Source organism: Canis lupus, chromosome 16 (genome assembly GCF_003254725.2).
Source record: "Canis lupus dingo isolate Sandy chromosome 16, ASM325472v2, whole genome shotgun sequence".
Classification (NCBI taxonomy): Eukaryota; Metazoa; Chordata; class Mammalia; order Carnivora; family Canidae; genus Canis; species Canis lupus.
Window position 1 is genome coordinate 18,199,174 of NC_064258.1, and position 23,405 is coordinate 18,222,578.

The following is a 23,405-nucleotide window of genomic DNA, read 5'->3' on the forward strand; positions in this document are numbered from 1 at the left end:
CGCATTCGGACGCAGACCCGGACGCAGCCATGGCGACGCACCGTGTGTCCCCAGGAACTCGCAGCAACATAATTCATCAGCGGCCACCGCAGCCCGCCCTCCGCCTGCCCCTCCGCTTCGCCGCGCCGGCGGCCGACGGGCTCGGCCTCCGCCTCCCGGCTCTGCCCTGCGGCCGCGGCGGCTCTCGCGGGGGGCGGGCGGCGGCGGCGGCGGCGGCGGCGGCGGCGGCGGCTGCACCCGCGGGAACCACCTTGCGCACGTTAGTGGCAGCGAGCGCGCCGGCCACGCGCACCCCGGCCCCGCGGGAGGGGGCGTCGCCCGGAGGGGCCCCGGCTCTGCCCAAGCAGTGCGGGTCCGCGTCGCCTTGCCGCCGCCCGGGGCTGGCGGGTGCAGCCCAGTCCTGGCAGGGCGGCCGGTGTGAGCGCGCGCACACGCACACGCACACTCACTCACACACACACGCGCACTCACACACGCTCGCCCGCCCCTGGCGCCGCCGCCCGCCGGGGCCCCCGCCCTCGGGGACAAGTGCGGCCACCGGCGCGGCGCGCTGCCTGCGGGAGGAGCCCCGGGCCCCGCCCGCCGGGTCCCCGCGTGCGCCCCTCGGGTCCGCGCCGCTGTCGCTGGCGGAGCGCGGACGCCGACCGCCGGACTCGCACGCTGCCGGAGCCCGCCCCCGCCGCCCCCGCCCGCGCCCCGCCCGCGCCCCGCCCGCGCCCGCTCCGGCTCCCGCTCCGGCTCCGGCTCCGGCTCCCGCGCCCGCTCCGCTCGCAGCCCGCCCTCCCCCCGGCCCCCGCCCTCCGCCCTCCCCTCGGCCCCGGCCCCGGCCCCGGCTGTCGTTGCGAGCGCGGCGACCCGCACGCCCTCCGCGCCCGCGTCCTCTGCCCCCCTCGCGGCGGCCGAAAAGAGTTGCTCGCTCTTGTGATCCGCCTGGGAGGGGCGGGGCGGGCCGGGCGGGGCTGGGGGGCCGGAGCCCGGGCCCCCGGCAGGTCGGCTTCTTCCCAGCCAAGTCCACCCTCCGCGGCCGCCGGCGCAGCCTGCCCTCCCCGCCGGGACAATGGATTAAGTTACTCTTCCCGGGGCCACAAGTCGGTGCAGACTTCGGGAGAGATGAAGGAGAAGGCGATGATCAAGACCGCCAAAATGCAGGGCAACGTGATGGTGAGTGCGGCGGCGGGGCGCGCGGCGGGGAGGCCCGCGGGAGGAGCTGCGGGGGCGGGTCCCGAGCCGCCGGGCCCCCCGCGACCCCCGCGACCCCCGCGACCCGCCCCCCCCCAGCCCGCCCGGCGGCCGCGGAGCGCCCAGGGCCCGCCGCCCGCTCGCACCGCGCAACTTTGCGGCGTCGCCGTCCTCTCCCGCGGGCGCTGTGCGGGGCGCGGGGCTCGGGGCGCGGAAGGGGCGGCGGCCCGGGGAGGGCCCGGGACCTGTTGGGGTCAGCGAGCCTCGGGCACAGTCTGGGCGGCGCCGCCCGCTCTGCCCGCGCCCGCCCCCGCCCCCGCCCCCGCGGCCGCCGCGGCCCTGCTCCCCCGGGGCTGCCGGTGCCCCCCGCGGTGACCCCCGGGCGGCGGGGGCGGGGGCGGGGGCGGGAGCGGCGGGGGCTGCGCGAGCGGGCACGACTCTGCCAACTCGAGGACCCCGGGAGCCGCCCCCCGCCGCGCCCCCGCCGCGCCCCCGCGGGGCTCCCTCCGCCCCGGGCCATGGCCGAGGGGTCCGGGCGCAGGCACCTCCCGGCGAGGCCGCGGAGGTTGCCATCTTGTTCTGTGCACATCGTGCGTGTGTGTGTGTGTGTGTGTGTGCGTGTGTGTGTGTGCCTGTGCCTGTGCGTGTGTATTTGGGTGATGTTTTAACCCCTTCCGTGTTGCTGTGCGATGATTGGGAGAGGGTCTCGGTTTTCCTAGGACTCGCTGGTACTTTTTTTTTTTGGTGAGAGGGGGACCACGAGGTGGGGACTGGCATGCTACTTTTGAGGCTACAGCTGGAAATGCAGGCAGGCTGTCAGGGGCAGGGTCGGGAGTTGTTTGGGAAGGTGGTTTGGGTCCAGCGGACAGGAGGGAGGCGTGCGGTGGCCCGGAGGTGTGTTGGGGATGACCCAGTCAGTGATCCGTTTGGAGGTCTTGCTTTAAACAAAAAGAGGCGAGAAATGAAAAATTGATTGCAATTGAACAAATATCCAGCTGGCTTAACCACACCCACAGCAAGACACCTGTTGCCTGGCTGAGGAAGGAGCGCCGTCCGTTCGGGACTTGACTTCTGGCCTGAGGTGTGCATCACTCCATCCAGAGTAGCTCTGGGAGGGTAGTGACAGCACCGAGGAGCTTATTTTGCAAGACCCCCTCCCCTCCATCCCCAGAAGATAGGCCCCTCGTTCCAGGCACTTTGTCCACTGTGGGTTCTGCCGCTAACCTATTGCTTGTTGGTGAAAATACATATTTTTCCCTCATTTTCCTCTTCTTTTTTACTCATTGTGGTATTCAGCATATATATATATTGGTATACACAGGGCAGAAGTGTGTATGGAGTAACGTATTCCAATTAAATTCCCACCTGTACCTGTAATGCCCCTTTTCTGTTATGCCACACTGTGCTAGGTAAAGCCTACACGTTTAGGACTGGAGCAGAAGAATGAATCTGAATTAATTTTATTGGTAATATAATGACATATTACTAATTCATTACCTAAATCTGTTGTCAAACAGGTGTTTCTTCTCATGACTTAGGTGGTATGTTGGGACGTAGCAACATCTTTATATTACATCCAAAAACAAAAAAAACTTTTGACATTTTCCCTCCCACTGCACCCTCTCTGGGTTTGCTTCAGAAAATGAAGGCTGGAAGGAAGTTTTCACTCAAACTCTGAATAAGCAGAGTTCCTCGTTCTCACGGCATACCTTTCTCAGTGTCTACTCTAAGTATATTTGAACAAGTTGAACTGAGCCTAGTGAATTGTACAGCAGCCGGTCATATTTTTAGGCCCATCATTGGCCTAAAAGAAAATGATGTACAGGCTTTGTCACCTTTTCCATGTTCTGTCAAGTGTGGCATTGGTAATTCTCACTCTGTGGTCTGGTTTGTATCTTTCTCAAATTTCATGCTCCAACTTAAATGCACAGAGCTTTAATCGAGTGATCATTTCTCAATTAAATTGTGGTTTGGGGACTTACCGATTCTTAGTTGCTGGTCAGTGATTTTGAAAGACAGCCTGTCTTGGATTGGGTGACTGGCAAACTCTTTTCACTGGCAACTTGATGGGAATTGAGGTGATACTTTACGTCCCGGATGAGGACAGGGTGATTCACTTCTAGTGCTGGCAGCCGAGTTGCTGTACATTTGACTGTGATGGAGAGAATGTTTTACGGCCTGCAGAGCCAGTGCACAGATGTGCACACGGCCGCCCAGACACGAACTGCAGCTCAGTCTGAAGCTCTCTGGGCTCTCTGGATACACACGTGAGGTCTGAGGTTTAAAAGGCAGACACTTGGTACTGCCAGCACGGTCAGAGGTGCGCCCTGTCCAGCTGCAGCCGGTGGCAGAGGATGCTGGCTTCAGTCTCTTGTCACTTATGTTCACATGGCATGGCCATCGGGCACCTGTGACTTTTTCTAAAATCTTACTGGAGGCTTTGTTCTTCACACATCGCTTTAGAAGTTTCTCCTGCTGCCAGATGATTAAGAGGAGGCAAACTTATCGGCATATTATCCAATCCCATTTGGTGTGCAAAAACAAGTTAGGAAGAACCTAAGTGGAACCAGTTCATACCTTCTGTTTTAATTTCAGAGAAGAGTCTGTTTCATAAATTTTATTTCTAACATCGTAAAAATAAAATAAAAAAAAAATCCCGGACTAAGCATGGCACTTTCTAGCTGCAGTTTAATACTCAGGGATCAACATTTTTTCCCATCCTCTCAGAACAAAAAGTATTTTTTAAAAATAACCATATTTTCACAACATTGACGTTTGAAGATCCGTGGGGAGGGGCGACTTGTGTATTTTCTCAGCCCAACCTTCTTTTGTTACTTATGTGTTGATACGGTGCTTGATCACTGTTTAAAGCACACTGGTTCTTTTGGAGAAGCATATCCTCTTGTGATAGGTTCTAAGACCAGTAGAAGATTTTATTATCAGGAGGATATTATTTCACGCTAAATTCCTCTACTTCATCCACAGGAGCTCTTCCCAGACATGGAGTTGCTCAGCAGGAAGTAAAGGGTGGTTAAAAATGAAAGCCTTGGGGACTGCCCTGTGCCCTGTGGGACAGTCTCCTCCTCCTTCCTTGGTATGTTGGTGGCTCTTCAAGTAGATGCTGGGTAAATGAGGCTTGGGTGGGCCTTTGGTGACCAGACTTGTGCCAGAGGAGGTTCAGAAACTAGATGCAGAGGATCAGAGGTCTGCAAGCCACGGGGACACTTGAGAGTCTCATGGTTGGTTGGTTTTGGTTTTAAATGAAAGTTGCAGCCTGGAAATGAACTCCCTGTATGGGGAAAGCTGCTGATTTTCCTTTGGTCCCTGGCACCAGTTTTAGGTCTTTGGTCACTGATTTGGAGAGATACCTGTGATACTAGGAGCTGAGGATCTCTTCAGATATTGCTGTCCTCTTCCTACTTTGAGTAAAAACTCTGGATCAGAACCATGTAAAAAGAGCTTTCTTTCAGGCCATGTGAGTAGTTCACTGATTGATTAGATTAAACGAATGACTTCCCAGCATGGTCGCCGTACTTGTAATAAGCCCAGGTGAGCAGAGAAAACTCTCTGACGTTTTTAGATAATTTAGAGGGATTTGTGTGGGACACAAGCCTCTGTGGCTGAGTGCTTCTTGGGAACAGCAGTACACGTTTGTGAGTTGATTTGCCAGGGTACAGCCTTTAATGATGCAGAAAACCCTCTGTCTGAGGGTTGTTGGAACACTGCTCCTCCTCCTTCGATGGACTGGCACCCTGGTGACCTAAAGACTGTGGCATTGCTTCTAACGGTGAGCATTGTCATGTATGTTCCGGGCGGAGTTTGCCTTCCTGAAATGGGTTCCAAAAATTACTTCCAAGGTCTCAAGTTTTTGAGAATTCTCACTGCGTATCCCAGCCCTCCAGTGCCGAGGCTGACCTTTCTCCACTCCTTAGTTGTTCAGCATCCCCTATAGAATCATCAACCCTATAACCAGATTGGTCTTGGGATCTCGATGAATCCCCTGTGCAAGAAGAACATGGGTCCATTTCACGCGCCCCTCTTAGCAGATTTACAAGATTGGGAAGACTGCACATGTTAACTGCCAACTAGAGATACTCAGAGTTGGTGACGTTTCCAGGGAGCAGTCCCCAACCCCAGAGCGGGGTGGTCAGCTCAGAGTGTCTTAGGAAACACCTTGAGGAAAACTAGGGAGCAGGTCTGTGCCTTGTGGCACACTGGGACTTGGCTTTGGAGCGTGTAGATATGCTAAGCAGACCTCTCGTCTACCTCAGTCATTTCTCTTTTCTCTGCCCCGTCCTCACACTAATGACATTACTCAAAGTGTGTTCATCTTTTGCACTTTGAACTCCCTGTGTTGTTATTGCCAAGAGGTGGTGCATTTCCAAGCGTTAGCATCTGTTGTCTCTCTGTGGTCAGTTGCTGTGTGCCGTAAGAACCGGGGGGATGCTTGTGTGACATGCACGGACAGGTGCACATTTTTACGCCTGGCACAGCTGCTTTTGTGAGAAGGGTCCCTGATTTTAGTCCTGCTTTTTTTTTTCCTTTTGTTTTAAGAATTTCTTCAAGTTCTAATGCATCGGATGACACAAGAGAGAATTCCATGTGTGCAGTATTTTCCATTTAGAGCTACAATAAAATCAAAGCTTATGCTCACTTTAGGGGTTACCATATGTGGTTTTTACAATACCACTAAGCAATTCTCTGACACCAGCTGGATGTCCTGTAATCCAATTCAGTTCCATTGCTGCTAGCTAGCGGTAACATCACATCCCACAGGTTGAGGACTCAGTGCCAAGACTGCCACCATCTAAGACATGAATCTTAGGTTCAGGTACATCTGTGTTTCTGACAGATTGGGTAGAAATCAGAGGTTCCCATGACCCCCTCATTGGGTTCCATTAATTTGGTAGGGTAGCTTACAGAACTCAGGTCACCATCGTATTTACTAGATCACTGGTAAAACACTGATTTACTGGATCACACATCTACAAAGGGTGTGATAGAAAAGGAATGAATAGCCCAATGAAGAGATTACAGAAGCTGAGGTTTGGAAGAGTCTCAAACACAGGAGCTCATCTGTCCTCTTGGAGTTTGGGGTGCAAGTGCCTTGGCTGTGTTCTGGTTCCCCATCCTGGAAGTTCTCCAGACTCTGTCCTTTGGGTTTTTAGGAAGGTCCCATTACATAGGCATGACTCATTGAGTCATTGGTCATTGGTGATGGATTCCATCTATAGTTCCTCTCACTTGCCCAGAGGTCAGGGTGGGAGTGATTGGCTTCCCTGGCAACCAGCCCCCAACCCTAGGGGACTTTCTAAAGACCAAAGCTCCTGTGTGGGATCCTGCCAGACCTCGCCCTCTGTATCCCTTCACCTGGCTGGACATTGGTATATCCTTTAATATCGTTTGTGGTCAACCGGGAACAGAAGCTCATAGTTGAAAGGGACTGGTTATGAATAACAAGACACCTGTTCCCCCTTTATGGTTCTAAAGAGATTTCAGGAACTAAGGACAAAAGATCAAATATTATGGCAGAAAGGGATCTCATTGCTCTTACTACTCAGGAAATTCCAAGGGTTTTGGGAGCTGTGAACTCTGCATGCAGACCAAACTCCAGCTGACCCTTGAACAACTTGGGCCTCAGCTGCATGGGTCCACTTACACGTGGAATTTTTTTCCAATAATACAGCAGAGTGCTATAAATGTATTTTCCTCATGATTTTCTTAATAACATGTTCTTTAGCTTTATCGTAAGCATATAATGAATAATCCATATAACATACAAAATACATGTTAACCAGCCATGTCATCAGTAAGGCTCCTGGTCAAAAGCAGGCTCCTAGTAGTTAAGTTTTTGGAGAGTCAAAGGTCATAGGTAGATTTTGACAGTACAGGCAGTGGAACGCCTACCCCCTATGTTGTTTAGGGATTAACAGTATGTATTTTTTTTTTTATAAATCACAATATCATAGTTAAATAACTACTCAATATCCTTTTTTTTTTTTTTTTTTTTTTTGTGGGGAGAGAAGTAAGTTTACTCCAGACTTGTTTTTTCTTTTCCTTTTATTACTTTTAATTCAGCAATGAGGAGAATTTTGTGACCTCTTTTGGTTATAGAAGCCAATTTTCTTTGATTAATGGGACTGCATTTTAGAGCTCAAGAAAGAGCATGTCCCAGACCTTGTAGGACACATACATCCTGAGCCAAGAGTACAGAGGTGAACAAAACCACTCAGAATTCTCTTTTATTCAGTGGCTTCTCCTGAGGATGGGAAAGGGGGTCCATTCCAGAGGTGGAAGGTCTGAAAATCCATCTGGGTCCATAGGTCTTTGCATTGGCTGGAGGATACAATCCTCAGGGAGGTTTTGACAAATCCAAGGGCATCAGGTGGTCCTACAGGCAGGTGGTATTGAGGATGCTGGTTTGAGGGCAGGGGTTCTGAACCTTGCTGCACATTTAAATCACCAGAGGAACCCTAGCAACTACTGAAGGGTAGCTTTGGGCTTTCCACATCCCCACCCACACATACACACATGCTCACAGGGTGATCTGATGAAGTTGCTGTTCATTGTACCCTGGGTATTGATATGCTTAACAGTTTGGTGCAGCCAAGAGGGAGGCCCGCTGGACTAGATTCGAACTTTAAAATAAACAATGTCCTCAATGTCTAAGGAATTAATGCTACCATTTATAGGAAACCATTTTGGTTTGTGGAAAGGCACAATCAAGTCTGGTTTCTTCCGTTGTAAAACAGAGGAATGGGGAGAGAGGCACAGACCACAGAATAAGAAGGTGCAATGACACATGGGGAGAGAGAAAAGAGTAGTCACCAGGGGAAAAGCTGAGGGAACGCCCTGTGTCTTTGTTTTGCATCTCTCGCCTGGGGATGGGGAGTAATGAATGATGGAAGAAACTTCTTTTTTTCACATGCAGAGATAACAGCCCTTTTCACTGCAAGATTCTCTATGATTTGTCTGTGATCCACCTGGAGATGTATTTCAAACCAAATAGAACAAGTAGAACAAGAAGGGTAAAAGAGAGAACATAGCTTCTGGGCCAGCAGGTGGAATTCTAGCTTTTTCCATGAGCTAGAGAGTGGCCTCTGCAGGCAGCTCCCTGGACCTCTGTGTCCTCCTGTTTTAGATCAGGGAATTTGAAGAGATTGACTATTCCTCAAGTCCCTTTTCTACTCCCTCTCTCCAGCCAGGGTAGCCTTGTCTCCTCAACACTGACCTAAGGACGTGCTTGAAAAGTAACCATCCATGCCAGAACAAATATTTTGTTGGTGTTATCATTTCTTCAGCACGGACTTCTCTGGCATCTTCCGGGTCAGTTCACCCCTTGTCACTCTTGCAGTGTGTCCGTTTGTAAACCAGGAAAATAGATGGCATAGATTTATACCTATAAGTCACAAAATCTAGAGCGGTAATGCACACACTGTGACCACTCAGGCCGAACTATGTGTGTGCGCCTGTGGGTGTATACCTGTGCACGCGGGCGTGCCGTGCACACTTCTCAGATGTACAGTGCTCGCGGCACTCTTAAGGTGGAGCCAGGGATGTGGGGTGAGAACTGCTGTGGGCAGTCACTTTGATTGCTTGACTTCCTCAGCTATTAAGAGAACATCACCGCATGGTAATAGAACAGTGGTGCCAAGGATGTTCTGGTTTCCAGTTTGGTGTTACTCATCTGTGAAAATAGAAAGGGAACTGCCGACGAGCCAGGCCGGACAGTAGACCTGGTTGGCAGGGCACCAGCCATGGGTGGGGTGGGATTGGGTCTTGCCATGGGGTAGAACTAGGGCTGATCACATTTCCTTCATGATAATGATATTTGAAAAGTAAGATTTGCACAGAGAGGGAGGCAAACCAGAACAGATTCTTAACACTAGGGAACAGGCTGAGGGTTGCTGGAGGGGAGTGGAATGGGGGGATGGGGTCACTGGGTGATGGGCGTGAAGGAGGGTGCGTGATGGGCTGAGCTCTGGGTGTTATACGCAACGGATGAATCACTAAATTATACCCCCGAAGCTAATGATACACTATATGTTAACTAATTTGAACTTAAATTAAAAATAAAAAAAAAGAAAAGTAAGATTTTCCTTTCTCTCCCTTTTTGCCCCACCTACTAGACTAATGCCCCTTGTGTTATTATTTTGGTTATGTATGAAAAACACGTGGTAAAACCTCTACGAAATGGGAACCCAGCTATGAACCTGGAATGACACCAACACCTGTTTATGGTTAGCTCTGGAAGCTAAGATTGAGTTTCCAGCGTGCATCCTTGACTCTGCACATCCAGCCCGATTTTCTATACCTTCTTATTCAGTTTTTTTTTTTTTTTTTGAGGAATGAGAATTCGTGAACTTCAAGCCAAAAATCTCCCATTTTTACAAAAGGGATTCAGCTACAGACTAGATTCTCCATGCTCAGGCATGCACACACAAACAACACATTTTATAAAAGCTATAATTATTTATAACAGAAAACCAAAGATTTTTTTTTCTGGCTAAATACTGGTTTCCCAGAAATTTCTGTTCATTAGACCAAATCACATCCTGAGTAAACTTTTTATAAGATTTTTTTTTTTTGGCTCTTCTTTCTAGGACTCTAAATTATGCATGTGTTTTTTAAAAGAACCATTCGACTTCAAAACTAAGTGATAACAGTTTGCATAGCACCCTTGCAGATTATACAGTAATTTCACATACTCTGTTTTATGATGTTAGAACAACCCATTGTGCTAGCAGGACAAATATTTTTGTTTCATGGTTGGAAGAGCCAAGGCATGACAAGATTATTCAGAAGCAGAGGGATCAAGGGCTCAGCTGCTGACTGCTCCAGGCCAGATACTTCAGTCTACAGCATTTTCCTTCAGAAACCTCCTTCCCCACCACAAATGAAAAGAAACACAGAGCCTGAAAGCTGGAAGAGGGTCTGGAGATCATTGAGAACACCATCTCCTCTAATGCTCTGCTTTGTAGAATTTCCAGCCCTTTCTGGAACACATCCAGGGACTGGATTCGGGCTTTGTTGATGGCTTGTGTCTGTTGGAAGGGTGTTTTCTTACGGTCCTATGAAACCTGCCTTCATGTGACTTCCCATGGTCCTAGCTAAAGCTCTTGAACTGGGATCCCTGGGTGGCGCAGCGGTTTGGCGCCTGCCTTTGGCCCAGGGCGCGATCCTGGAGACCCGGGATCGAATCCCACGTCGGGCTCCCGGTGCATGGAGCCTGCTTCTCCCTCTGCCTGTGTCTCTGCCTCATTCTCTCTCTCTCTGTGACTATCACAAATAAATAAAAATTAAAAAAAAAATAAAGCTCTTGAACTATATAAAGTCAGTTAACCCCTGCTTCACATGAGAGCCCGAGCTTTCTGAGAAGTTCACACAGCTGTCATGTGGTCCCTCATGGTGTCTTTGCCAGGAAAAATACCTCTCTTTCCTTCAACTCACTTAAAATCTTGATTGAAATAACTGTGCCTTTAATATATCAGTTAGAGACACCTTCTTTTTATCCAACTATTGCTGTTTTTTCCATTTCTCAGCTTCCATGAGTTTCTTCCTATTTTGTTATTTGTCTTCTCCTGTTTAAGGATGCCACAAGCAAAGGTTAGAGATTAATTTGCAGAGCTGTGAGTAAATCCGAGGTATATTCAACACACACAGACTTTTCAGAATGAAGCATGGTCTTTTATGAATATTTCCAGAGAGGGAAGGCTGAGGTTTAACCGGTGGAAAGCCAGGGTGCTCATGACCAGCTCAGGTTTGCTTACAGAAGATAGGAGCACCTCCTGCAAAACTTGATGACAACGGCACACCTTTTGCAAAGCAAGTATTATGTCCGTCTAGCTACTAGACAATGTCATCTTTGAAAGTCTCTCTCTCTCTGTTTGATATGGATGAAGTGGTTCAACCTTACCCAGAAGCAGTAAACTCCAGCTACTTATAATTAACCTCCTTGTTCCCTTGAGAAAAATAGGATACCCTGACAAAAGGTTGTGTGTCCTAGGACCTGCTTGTGTGGGAGGGAAGAGGAACCTGTCAGCACACAGCAATATCAGGAAATGAGAGCTACCTACATTTTGGATTGCCATGCAAGCCACGGGGCAGCCCTAATCCAACCACCTGCAGACACATCAGCTTTCCTGAGAGCTCTAGAGCAGAGCAGCCCAGTCCTCACTGCGACATCGGTCTGATATGTGGAGCAGTACTTCTCTGGGCTCAGGGAATATTATGAAAATGCACTGAGCACCTCAACTATATTAGCATAACCAGGGGAAGGCAAATTACAATCACAATGGGAAAGCGCTCAATGAATAGTCTCACATCTTTTAGAGTTGTGTAACACTAAATTCTGGCAAAGACACGAAACAGTGAGAACGCTGAGCACAGGGGTCAGGGAGGGCAAGGACAGGCCCTAGCTGCCAACGTTGACGATGTACTGGCCCTTGTGACCCTGCGACAGCACTGCTGGGTTCATGCCCACAGGAGATCATGCCAGTGTGGATCAAGAGACGCGTACAGGGATGTTCAGGACTTCAGACTGGAAGCCGGTCAAGTTCCCGTCAGCACTAAGGACGTGTGACTGTGTTTGTGTGTTGATATAGTGAGGTCCTGGACAGTGACAGAGAGGAGGGACATCGTGCTCAAAAACACAGGGACTTTCTCAAGCATACCACTGAAGTGAGTACAAGATCCCAGGTCTAGAAGAATATAAACTGTATGGTTTACATGAGGTTTGGCGCAGGGAAACTGAGATGTCGTGGTCGGGGATACGGATGGAGGGTCCCTGCTAGACATGCTAATAGTCTGAGGAAAAGCAAGGGGACTCTTCCCATACATGTCATGTACTGTTACTGTGGTGGGGGTAGGGGCATGATTAGGAGGCGCGAGGTGAGGGGGTGCTTCTGGAGTGTGACAAGGAGTCTGGTGCTTGCCCAGAGTTACACAAGCTGCTTCGTGATGACATTTTTATGTCTATGTTCCCGTTGGACACGTTTTTCTCTACCTGCATGGCATCTTACAATGCTTGGGGACAGATTTTAGAGTGCATTTTGCACCTACTGGGTGAACGCACCGTGCTACAGTGGCAGACATAGACTACTGCTTCCTGTCGAATAAATTGGCAGCTGCTGGAGGGGGAAGGGGCTTGACACTCAGTGCCCTCACCTGCAGAGGTCCGTCGTGTCCCCGCATACAGTGGCAATCCTGCACGCTGCTGTGCGAGCCTCTAGCAGACCAGTAGGCAGCAGCATGGAGGGAAAAATGCGAGGTCTCCAGAAGTTGGGTGGGCCAGGAAGGATGAATGGAAGGATGCCAAGGCCAGTCCCTGGAGGAGAAGCCGCGGGCAGTGGAACGTGGGATCTGCCCAGGAAGCTGAAACACGCTGGAAAATACTAATAAGAGCCTTTGGGAACTGCTGATCGCTGACCCTGGGAGGAAGGACAGTGCTGTCCTCCGTGGGGCGTGTTGAGGCCCTTCACCGCAGCAGTACGATGTGCAGACAGGCTATGGGAAAACACGGTAATGAAAACTGCTCTGGCTTCTGCGAGAATCCAGGGTCTGACCTAACACGCCTCCTAGGTGTGCAGTCACCTCTGGCCATGTGGTCATGGTGTGTGGGCTTTGCTGCCTCTGTGTGTATTTTACTCAGATGCCCTCACTCGAGAGGAGTAGTTTTCTGCATTCTGAGTAGCTGGCTTTATGAAACCTCGGTGATGATTCATTAATTTACAAGCAGGGAGATGCAGAGCGACAAAGGCACTGGGCCTCCATGAATGTTCAGAGTTGCAGCGTGCAGAAGCTCAAGGAGGGGTGGAAAGAAGTGTCTTCTCCGGGGGCTGCTCCCCTACACCAAATCGGTATTCCCACCCGAGACTGTGATGTGCCGCCTTTGTGCTTACTAAGGGGAACTGCAGGCCAAGCTCCCAGGACAGGTCTGTCCCCTCCAGCCTTACCTCCCTCCAGAGCCTCAGCCTGGAAGGAACTTTCCTTGGCTGACCAAGAAATGGGACGGGTCCCCTCTCTTCTCACTCCACTGTTTACTTGTTTGTTTTCTCCCGAATGTTTTCCTCTGAAGGTGTAAGTTTGGGTTGATAAGTCTGCGGATGAAGGAGTGATTGATGAGTCACTGGTTTGGGGGAAGAAAAGGAGGCTGAAGTGGTCAATCTGGCAGACGGTATGGCAAATGCCATTTTCAATGCAGACTTACTTGAAAAATGGATCCGCCTCTGTCTTGGCTTTTGAAAAATCCTTCAAGTTCTCCAGGAACCTTGCAAGTAGCGGCTTTACAGTGTAATATAGTGTGGTGCCTCGCTGCTGGTCTGCTTCTGAGACACGTGCTGGGCTCAGAGCGCTCGAACAGTCATTAAAACCGAGGGTATTAAAATCATTATCATCACACGGACTCTGCCCAAAGCGTGTGCATGTGAGCGTGAATGTGGGTGAGTGGGCAAGCACGCGTGTGCTCCTGTGGACACGAATACTCAGGAAGCTGAACTTTGCATTTTTCTCATCGTGATAGTTGAAGACCATCCGTCATCATCAGACCACGAAAACAAATGAGACTAACCTGATGTGACTCTCTGTTCCATTCGTGAAGGTGAGCCCGACTCATCGCTCCCTGGAAAGACTCCCTAGGGAGGGGTTCTCGAAGTGTGGTGCCTGGGCGGGCAGCACCAATCACAGCGGCATCGCCTGGCAACCAGACACACCTCTGGGTCCACCCAGAGCTACCAAACTGGAAACTGGGAGCGTGGGGCCGGCATCTGACTCTCGCTGGTGATTCTGGTGCATGCCAGCATGTAGTTCTCAACTTACCCATTCCCAGGCTCTCTGGGGAAGGGACATTCATTTTGTTTTTGTTCTTAAAGTGTTCATTTCATCACGGATCAGTACCTTTATAAAATGCAATATAAGAATGGAAAAAAAATGAAAAAATAGAAGACAGACAGGGGCACCTGGGTGGCTCAGCAGTTGAGCATCTGCCTTCAGCTCAGGTTCTGATCCCAGGGTCTTGGGATCAAGTCCCACATCGGGCTCCCTGCATGGAGCCTGCTCCTCCCTCTGCCTGTGTCTCTGTGTCTCTCTCGGTGTCTCTCATGGATAAATAAATAAAATCTTTAAGACAGAAATAGAGGATAGACAAAACATAAACCCAAATTTTTTATTATTGGATCTAAACATGCAAAATCACTGTTAAAATTGCTATAACGCTTTCTAAATGGCACACTCTCAATTTCTGTACTTATCTCTGAGGGAACCAGTGGCTGGCAGTTCGACCCCAGGCTGCGGCCTGCAGACCATGCTCAGAGCAACCTTGCTAGCAGGCCCCGGAAAGCCTTCCTTACCGGTTCCTAATGTGGCCTGTTGTATGTCACGGCCCCTGGTGAGGAAATACAATTACAAACAGACTTTCCTCCTGACCCAGAAAAGCTCACCACAGAGTCAGAAAAGAAAGAAATTAGTTTTATTATTGAATAAACATTTGATCATACTGTGCGGACGGAAATCTCAACATCTGTCAGGTCAGGTTTGCAGCGTGGAGTGTGGGGACCAGTCAGGCTCATCTCCCCCCTGGAAACTGGGAGGAGGTGCTTATCTTTGCTCCATGATTACTTTCCAGAGATGTGGCTCCGGGGTCCTTGAGGAAGCATTTCTGGGTGAAGAGACTGGCCAGAGGCTTGGTTAGCCATTAAGAAGTTTTACATACCAGCAAGATTTGAAAAGGACTGGCAAAGTCTCTCATGAGTAAATAAATAAAATTTTTTTTTACAAAATGAAAGAAATTCTGAAGGAAAAAGGAGAGAGTGTCTCTTCCCTTGTGTTCCACGGGGGAGGCTTAATTTGTATTTGTCTTCATGCCACCCATCCCATTTTATCTTTTCTTCTCAGCCTCACCTATGGTTCGCTTTTGGGGAGCAAGCAGGTCTGTGAGTTATGACCACAAATAATTTTGCTTCCTAGTTTCATTCTAAATTTGACTCACAACTGAGTGCCCACACAGGTGGAATCGGGGTTAGAGAGATGGCTTTCATTTTTGACTTCGGTTATTAAAGAAAAATTGAGTATTTTCCTACTTTGTTCTAAAGTTTATTTTTGGCTATGATTTCTTAAAGTGGTTCTTTTTTTAGACATCTAGGAAATGTTAATTACTGCAGATAAGACTATTCTAAAGCCTACTACAAAGGCTTCCCTCCCTTCTGCTTTAGTACATATAAAGAGATAATGTTAAAATGCTCTTATGCAAATTTAAAATTTTTCCTGTTACATTAACAATGCTAATGACAGTTAATGCATTCTCAAAGCTTCTGTGTGATCCAAACTATTAAAGTGCTCAGAAATGTTTCAGGACCACCCTGCAGATATCTGAGAAGTAGAATTTTCCATGGAGATTAGTTCCTTGACAATGGATTCAGTTCGAACTTAAGGGATGAAGAAGAGCCGCAAAGCCAGTGTAGTGCCTTGGAGAGGTCTCTGTGGACAGAGGCCGAAAACCCTCTTTCCCCAGATCTCAGTCATGGGGGATGAACAGTCACTGCAGTACAGTTAGGAGGGGAAATTGTCCTTCACAAAGCAAGACAGAGGAAGGGGTGGAAAGGGCTATCATGGGGTGTGAGGAAGGGCTCTCTGAGGAAGGTGAGGGAGGGCTCATAGATCCATCATTGATCTATGGATGATAATGAAGAACCATCCTCTTGATGAGATCACCTTGCAGTTGTGCCAGGACCAGCTGGATCCAGCCCAGGAATGGCATTGTTGGGCTCAGTTGTGCTTTTGGGCCAATTAACGGAGGACACACCTCTGTGTTCTGGTCCTGACCTAGGAGTTTTCCTGCAATGCTTTGACAAACAACAGTTCAGACTGTGTGCAGATAGCTGTACTGGTCGCCACAGGGTCTTGGCATAAGTGCGGCTTACTGTGGAAGCTTTTCTGACCACTTCCACCTATCTCTTCCCTCCTTTCTTCCTCGAGCTCCTTAACAATAAACACAAACAAGGGGAGGCATGCCCAACTTAGATGACAGGGTAGTCCTCACAAGAATGCCATTCAGGTGACTTCCAGAAGTTCCCACATGGAGCATGTAGGGGGAACTAGAATTAAATACAGATTTCTCCCAACCCAGACGTCTTGTCCCCAAAAGAAGCAGAGAAGGAAACCACTGAATAAGCATGAGACCAGAGTATGTGGTGCGAATCACGGGCCATCTAAGACATCACAAAGGAGAACCCTCACCTCACAGTCCAGCAGATGCTCCCTGTGTCACAAGTTTCCTGATAAATGGTAACTCGTCCTCAAGTCAGAGGCTTCACAGCACCATTGGTCACACCCGGTTCATGCTCACGTCACCTGGTCACCGGGGTGACCGTTCGTGTCAGCTGGGTGGCTGTGCCTAGAGGAAACGTAGTCTCCTGTCTTCATGACAGGAGGTAGCTCTGCATGAGGAGGGAGCCTTCCACCGATTAACATGAGGCGCCTGCTCCCACAGAACCAGGAGGTGGAAGCTCTCCCTTGATGTTTGCATTTCAGAAAGCTGGCTCCCAGGCTCCTAGGGAAGCGGTCCTGGGTCATTAAGCAGCAAAAGGCCTCTCTGGTTCTCAGAAGGATACGTTTCAGAGAGATGAAAAAGTGCTTCCAAGGACACGTTTTTCTAAGGTGAGCGCTGTCAGAAAAAGGAGCGGAGGCGAGGCTTTCCCTCGTAGTTGACCCTTGAACAACAGGGGTTAGAACTGCATGGGCCCACTTCCGGGCGGATTTTTTTTCTATAAAATACAGTGCAGTCCTGTAGATGCATTTTCTCTTCCTCAGGATTTTCGTAGTAACCTTTTCTCTAGCTTTCTTTGTAAGAGTACAGTATGTGTAATGCGTATAACATACAAAATACAGATTCATCAACTGTTTATTTTTTTTTAAGATTTTATTTATTTATTCATGAGAGACACAGAGAGAGAGAGAGGCCGAGACTTAGGCAGAGGGAGAAGCAGGCTCCCTGCAGGAAGCCCAATATGGGACTCCATTCCAGGACCCCAGGATCACGCCCTGAGCCAAAGGCCCATGCTCAACCACTGAGCCACCCAGGCATCCCTAATGAACTGTTTATGATATTGGTAAGGCAACTGGTCACCAGTAGACTATTAGTAGTTAAGTCTTTGGAGACTCAAGAGTTATACGTGGAGTTTTGATGCACAGGGCCTCCGCCATGGCCCCTCACCCCTGTGTTGTTCAAGGGTCAATTGTATTTTCAACTAGGAGAATTAGGCATCTTATTTTTAATTTGTGTTTGTCCTTTAAGCCAGAACATTGAAATGAGTAAGCTGTCCACCAGCCAGCAGAGCCACAGACACTCACTGAGAGTGACTGGATCCTGTCCCAGGCTTACAGAGGCTGAGTGCTTGAGATGTCAACATGATTTAGGCAAAATTGAGGATCAGGAGACGGCCAAGGATGCTGGCGCTTGATGGAACCATTCCTCCTCCAAGAATTTGAGAGCAAGAGACACACTCAACAGAGCGGCCTGTGCGGGCTTTCCACCTGTGGCCTGGAAGCACGGAGGGAGGGGCAGAGTCTGTCAGGGGCTGGGGAGCAAGGATGTGACAGGGCCCCACACCCTGTTGTTCCACCAGCATCACTTCCGAGCGCGATCACGTATTCAGTGCTTAGCACGTGGCCCGTAGTAAGGTAGGCACTTCGCCTGCTTCGTCTCACTGAATTCCCATCACCGCCCTGGATGGAGGAGATATTACCTCCATTTGTCAAATGAGGCTCAGAGACGTGCAGCAGGAAAGCTGCCTCCGTCCCTGGGGTAGGAGGGTGAAAGCCAGTGAGCATCCAAATCAGATGTCATCTTAAGAGAAAGGTCAAGCTTCGGGTGTCACAGGCAAAGGGGCCACTTCTCAATCTAAATAAAAAAGGAATCATTCTGTAAAATATTAATGCCTTGTTTACTGAGGCCACATGAAAGGCATTTGGAAATGCCTTTCTCTAATAATTCAGTTCTGTTGGCTATAATCCTACCTTTACTTTGCACTCGATTGCCTTAGCCTCTCACTGCATCATCTTTTGATTATTTATCCATTCGGTTAGGTTCCATGATTAAGGGTTTGTGTTACTGTTGGGGCATCCAGTACTTTAAAGTCTTTTTCTATTGCAGGAGTTCCCCAGCGGTGCCACAGCTGCTACTTCCTGGGGGAGAACCTTGGTCAGCAGGGTTCTTGGCCACTTTGAGAAGTTGTCAGGTGCCGTCTCTGGGATGAGCAGAGGGTTTCCTGTGGCTGCACATGGAAGGAAGTAAAAGGGCAAATATTTTGCTAAGCAGAGCACTGAATCAAAGTCATTCTTCACTCTGGTTCTTCTCTACCTGCTTTCAATTCTTTATACTTGGGTAGTTTGCGTGTTCCTGGTGTTCTCATCGGTGTAGACTCTGGCCCAGAGGGTAGGATGGAACTGAACTCCAGTGCTAGTGATTTCATTAAAAGGCTTGGTGGGTGTAGCAGGGGGGCTGGTGGTGACCATGACGGTGAGCTTCTTAATTCTTACCCTAATCTTTGCTTGAACAACTGAGGGAGTGAGGCCCATACGCTCAGGATCTGTTGAGCATCACATATGCAGGCGTTGTGGCCAACAGGGGGATGCTTCAGTGAACAAAAGAGAATCCTGCCTTTCCCTCTTGGGGTTTCCGTTCCAGTGGCAAAATGGGTGTACAGCTGATTACATAATGAATTATTTAATTATGAGTCTAATAGATTCTGCAAAAAAAAAAAAGATCGAGACTGTTGGTGTTTCAGTGTAGGTATTATAGTCTGATATTGGATGATTGCACAAATGAGAGATTTTGAAACTAGTATCTATGATGTTAGTTATGATAGATGAGAAAGGTGATTCTCCTAAATTGTTGATCCCAAGCACAATGAAAATGTCACGATTAAGAGTATTTCTTAAAGGGAATTAAATCACTATGTATTGGCAATTTGCTTTGACAGGAAGTAGTTTACAGAGCAAGACATTTAAATGAGATTTTAAGAGGAGCTTGGGTATGTGTTGTCTGTGGGTCTTGTGACAGCGGTGTAAGACCTTTACTTGGGGAGAGGCATCAGGGCTCGCCGGACTCGGTGGGGCAGCTGCGAGAGGCTACAGGGGAGCAGGATCAACTCTGCAAAGTAGAGATTGAATCGTGACCTGGCCCTGGGACCAGACACTGGAGAGCTTAGAAAAGCTAATAATAGTGAAAGAACAGAGAGAAAAGCAATGGTGAAGCTTGGGTGGTGGAGGAACTTAATTCATAAAATGGGTAACAAACTAAGAAGATGAAAGGAAGGCTAATACATGCATTTCCATGTATAAATGGCATGTATTTTAGGAGCACCAAGGGCACTCAATCTCATTTTGTATGAAGAAATCTGTATCAAGGTAGAAGAAAAATACCATAGGCTTTTCTTAAATTAGTATCAAATCTCATTAGCTGTGACAAAAGCTAATATTTAAGAGCCCAGCAATCTGATGCCTTCTGTGAGCAGATCACAGCTGGAACTTGAGCTCTGGGTTCTCACGTAAAGAGGAACAGACAGCCAAGCAAACATCCAGAAGAGAGGCAGCCCAAGCATGAAACAGGAGAAATTGTGTTGGCAAGGAAAATTTGAAGCAAATGATGTTTACCCTCGGTGTATTGGTTAATTCCGTGTGTCCACTTGCCTGGACTACAATACCCAGATATTTGGCCAAACAGTATTCTGGTTGTTTCTGTGAGGGTTGTTTTGGATTACATTAAGATTTAAATTCGTGGGCTTTGAGTAAAGCAAAATGCTTTTCAAAATGTGGGTGGGCTTTGTCTGATCAGTTGAAAGCCTGGCTAGACTAGATAACTCATCACCCCTGAGCAAGAGGAATTTTGCTGAAGATGGACTTCAGACTTGAATTATAACATTGGCTCCTTCCTGGGTCTTTACATATACGTCTGTATTTCTAGGTATTTAGATATATATGTAAAAATGTTTATATACACAAAGATATAGATCTATATAGATCTACATATAAAGATCTATATATCCTCTTGGTTCTGTTTCTTTGGAAGCCCCTGACTAGTGTGCTAGGAAAATAGATATGGAGTAGAGGGCAAGGCAGGTGTTCATAAATATCTGGAAGACTTCATGGAAATAGATTCAGATTTATTTTTGTGTGACTTTTGAAAGATTCAGATGGCTCGATTGAAATCATAATCTGGCAGCATTTAGTCAAATAGAAGATAACAAATATGGATATGTCAATATAAATTTTTTTTGAAGTGTGAATGGACATGCGAGATGGCAAAATTTAGAACATTTATTTTACTGTTTATACGCTTATCAGTTGCACAAGCTGCTATAGAATCGATTCAGTGTGTCCATTGGGAGTTAGAATTATAAAGAATTTTGGAAGCTTCTTGTCTAGTAGTCTGTATTGTGAATGGCACAGAAACATCTGTTTTTTCTATAGAGGATGGAACAGCAGACTTACTAAAAAAACTGAAGGTAAAGTTATGGGTTTTAAATGGAAAAATCCAGACCACCTATATTGTGTGAAACCAGTAAGCACAGCTAGAGAAGAGACAATTTCTCGGTACTGTAGTGACTGATTCAGTGTCTGGTTGCCTTAATCCTACTTACTTGTGGACATGGGTAGAAAAATGCAGATAGAGCATCATTCAAGATCTCCTTGAAGTGCAGAGGGAGTGGTACCAGACACAATTTTTGTGTGACTGCAGTTGCATAGTAAAGGCACAGAGCTTCTTACAGACAGATAATTTTATGCAATTCTTTTTTAAGAACATTGTATTTTAAAAAAATAATTTTTTTAATAATAAATTTATTTTTTATTGGTGTTCAGTTTGCCAACATAAAACATAAATTCAACATATTTCAGATGAACTCAAATCCTGCACATCTTCAAGGATTTAAGTACAGGACTCCTTACAAATGCAGCCAGTCAAGTTGCTCATTTTTGGTGTGTGAATAAAAATGTGGATGGATGAAGATGCCTGCGTGGCTCAGTGGTTGAGCATCTGCTTTTGGCTCAGAGCATGATCCCAGGGTCCTGGGATCGAGTTCTGCATTGGGCTCCCTGCAAGGAGCCTGCTTCTCCCTCTGCCTATGTCTCTGCTTCTCTCATGAATGAATAAATAAAATCTTAAAAAAAATATGGATGGATGAATATACTTGAAATAGATTACGTGTGTGTTGGTTAAAAAGCATCAAGGAATGCATTATATTTTGTTGTTGTTTTAATTCATTTGGGACTGGTATATGGTATGGATATTGCTTTATTTTTTGCCCCAGTGGTTTACCTAGAGATCTTAGATGATCAGGGCTCTTGCATGGACATGGTGGGGGGGCTGTCTCTGGGTCCTGTCGTAGCTCCTGCAAAAATCAGGCCCGAAGGGCAGCTGGGTGGCTCAGTAGGTTAAGCATCTGTCTCGGACTCAGGTCATGATCTCAGGGTCCTGTGATTGAGCCTCATGTCAGGCTCCCTTCTCAGTGAGGAGCCTGCTTCTCCCCCTCCCTCTGCCCATGCTCCTGCACTTTCTCTCTTTCTCTCAAATAAATAAATAAAATCATAAAAAAAATCAGGCCTGAGTCAGTGCTAGCGCACCCCTCCATAACCAGTAGGGGCTCCTCATTGTGGGCAGGGCATCACAATGCATCCCGTCTGGGGCACCCATTTTCTCTCATTTGCTGTCTTGTTCTCATCGGAGGGATAGATGTGCTGGTATATTTTTCTGTCTTACAAAACTAATCTAAAATCTCATAAACAACTTGATGCTATGTACCCCTCCAGCCACCAGTCCTTCTCTTGTAGAACTTAATAGCAAAATGTAGCTATTTCCATTCTCATTCCTTCTCGATATCTTCTCCGGTTAGGCTGCAGTCCCTAGCCCTCCAGGGACATCTTAACCTGTTAACATCACAGCCAGATCCAAAAGCCAGTTCTCACCTACCACAGGGGATGGCATCTTCTCTTTTTTTGGTCACTTTCTTTACTTTGCTCCTGGGCTGTGGATCTCTACATCTCTGGCTGCTCATTTTCTTACCCTGCCTGGCTTTTCCTCTTGCTCAGAGCTCAGGAATCCCACTTTTGCCTTTTTGTAGATGGTATCACTCAGTCCACATGGCTCTGAGCAGAATCTGTGTGCTGAAGGCTCTCAGGTTTCTAGCCCAGCCTCCGCAACTCAGATTCTTATACCAAACTTTTCCCTCTCACATGCCTACTGGGCTTTTCAAAGATGGCACAGCTGAAACAGAACTCTTGATTTGCCAACCTTAAACCTTTTTTCTTAGGCTTCCTGATCTCAGTGGAAAGATGTAGAATGATGGAACCATCATACAATCTGACATTTCCAGGTTGAACAGTTGGAGGGATCCTTTGTGCCTTCCTGCCCTTCGCACCTCACAGCCAGGCACTCGGTCAGCAGACAGCCCAGGCTGCAGGTGCATCCCGCATCTGACCCCACTCCTCCTCCTCTGGGACTTTGGCCTCAGGCAATGCCACCATCCTCCCTCCCTGGGCTAAACCCAGCCTCCTCCTTGGTCTCCCTGTCTCCACTTGGGTCAGACACAGATTACTGTCTTTACGGCCTCCAGAGTGGTCTTTTTAGGCATAGATCAGACAACTTAACTAAGTAGCCTCTACATGCTAGGATAAAGTCCATATTCCTACTGGGACACACTTGTTTGCTGTAAATCTGTGACCCCACTTGCTTCCCGAGCCTTGCACAATCTGTTCTGACCCTGGCTTCGCTGGGGACCCTGGAAGAATCAGCCTTCCTTAGCCTCACCTTTGTTCACCTGCTTTTTCACCCCCTGAAACTCTGTCCCTCTTCATGCTGGCTCCCTTTTTCTGGAATGTTCTTCCTCTAGATTTCCACACTAAAATCATTCTTTACCCTTACTGCCTGGCCCCCATACCATGACTCCTCCCTAGATGCTTGCTAACCCGGACCCAGTACTTTTCTTGAAATCCTATTAGTCATCGACAGGTTAGTTTTACATCCCAGAGCTGGAGTATAAGCTCCCCGGATGAGCTCTCCCTGTTTGCCTTCCATGTCCTTAGTGCTGGCACACAGTAGGTGCTCCACTGAATGTAGACGGGGTGAATAAATGTGGGCTTGGGGTTGTTCCAAATATGACATTTTAAAAAGTCTTTTGGACGTCTCTTTACTTTTTGTAAGTTTGCAGTTCCAGGGCAAAGAAAGTAAAAATTAG

The 23,405-nt window shown here is 48.1% G+C and overlaps 1 protein-coding gene across 1 annotated transcript in view; it reads left to right on the plus strand.

Moving 5' to 3' along the window:
* Positions 1-829: 829 nt before the first annotated feature.
* Positions 830-23,405, plus strand: part of DPP6 (dipeptidyl peptidase like 6) — an 829,290-nt gene continuing 806,714 nt past the window's right edge. The window contains exon 1 of the mRNA XM_025451902.3: positions 830-1,161. Within this exon, the coding sequence (XP_025307687.1) occupies positions 1,111-1,161 (51 nt within the window). The 5' untranslated portion in view covers positions 830-1,110. The remainder of the gene's footprint in view (positions 1,162-23,405) is intronic.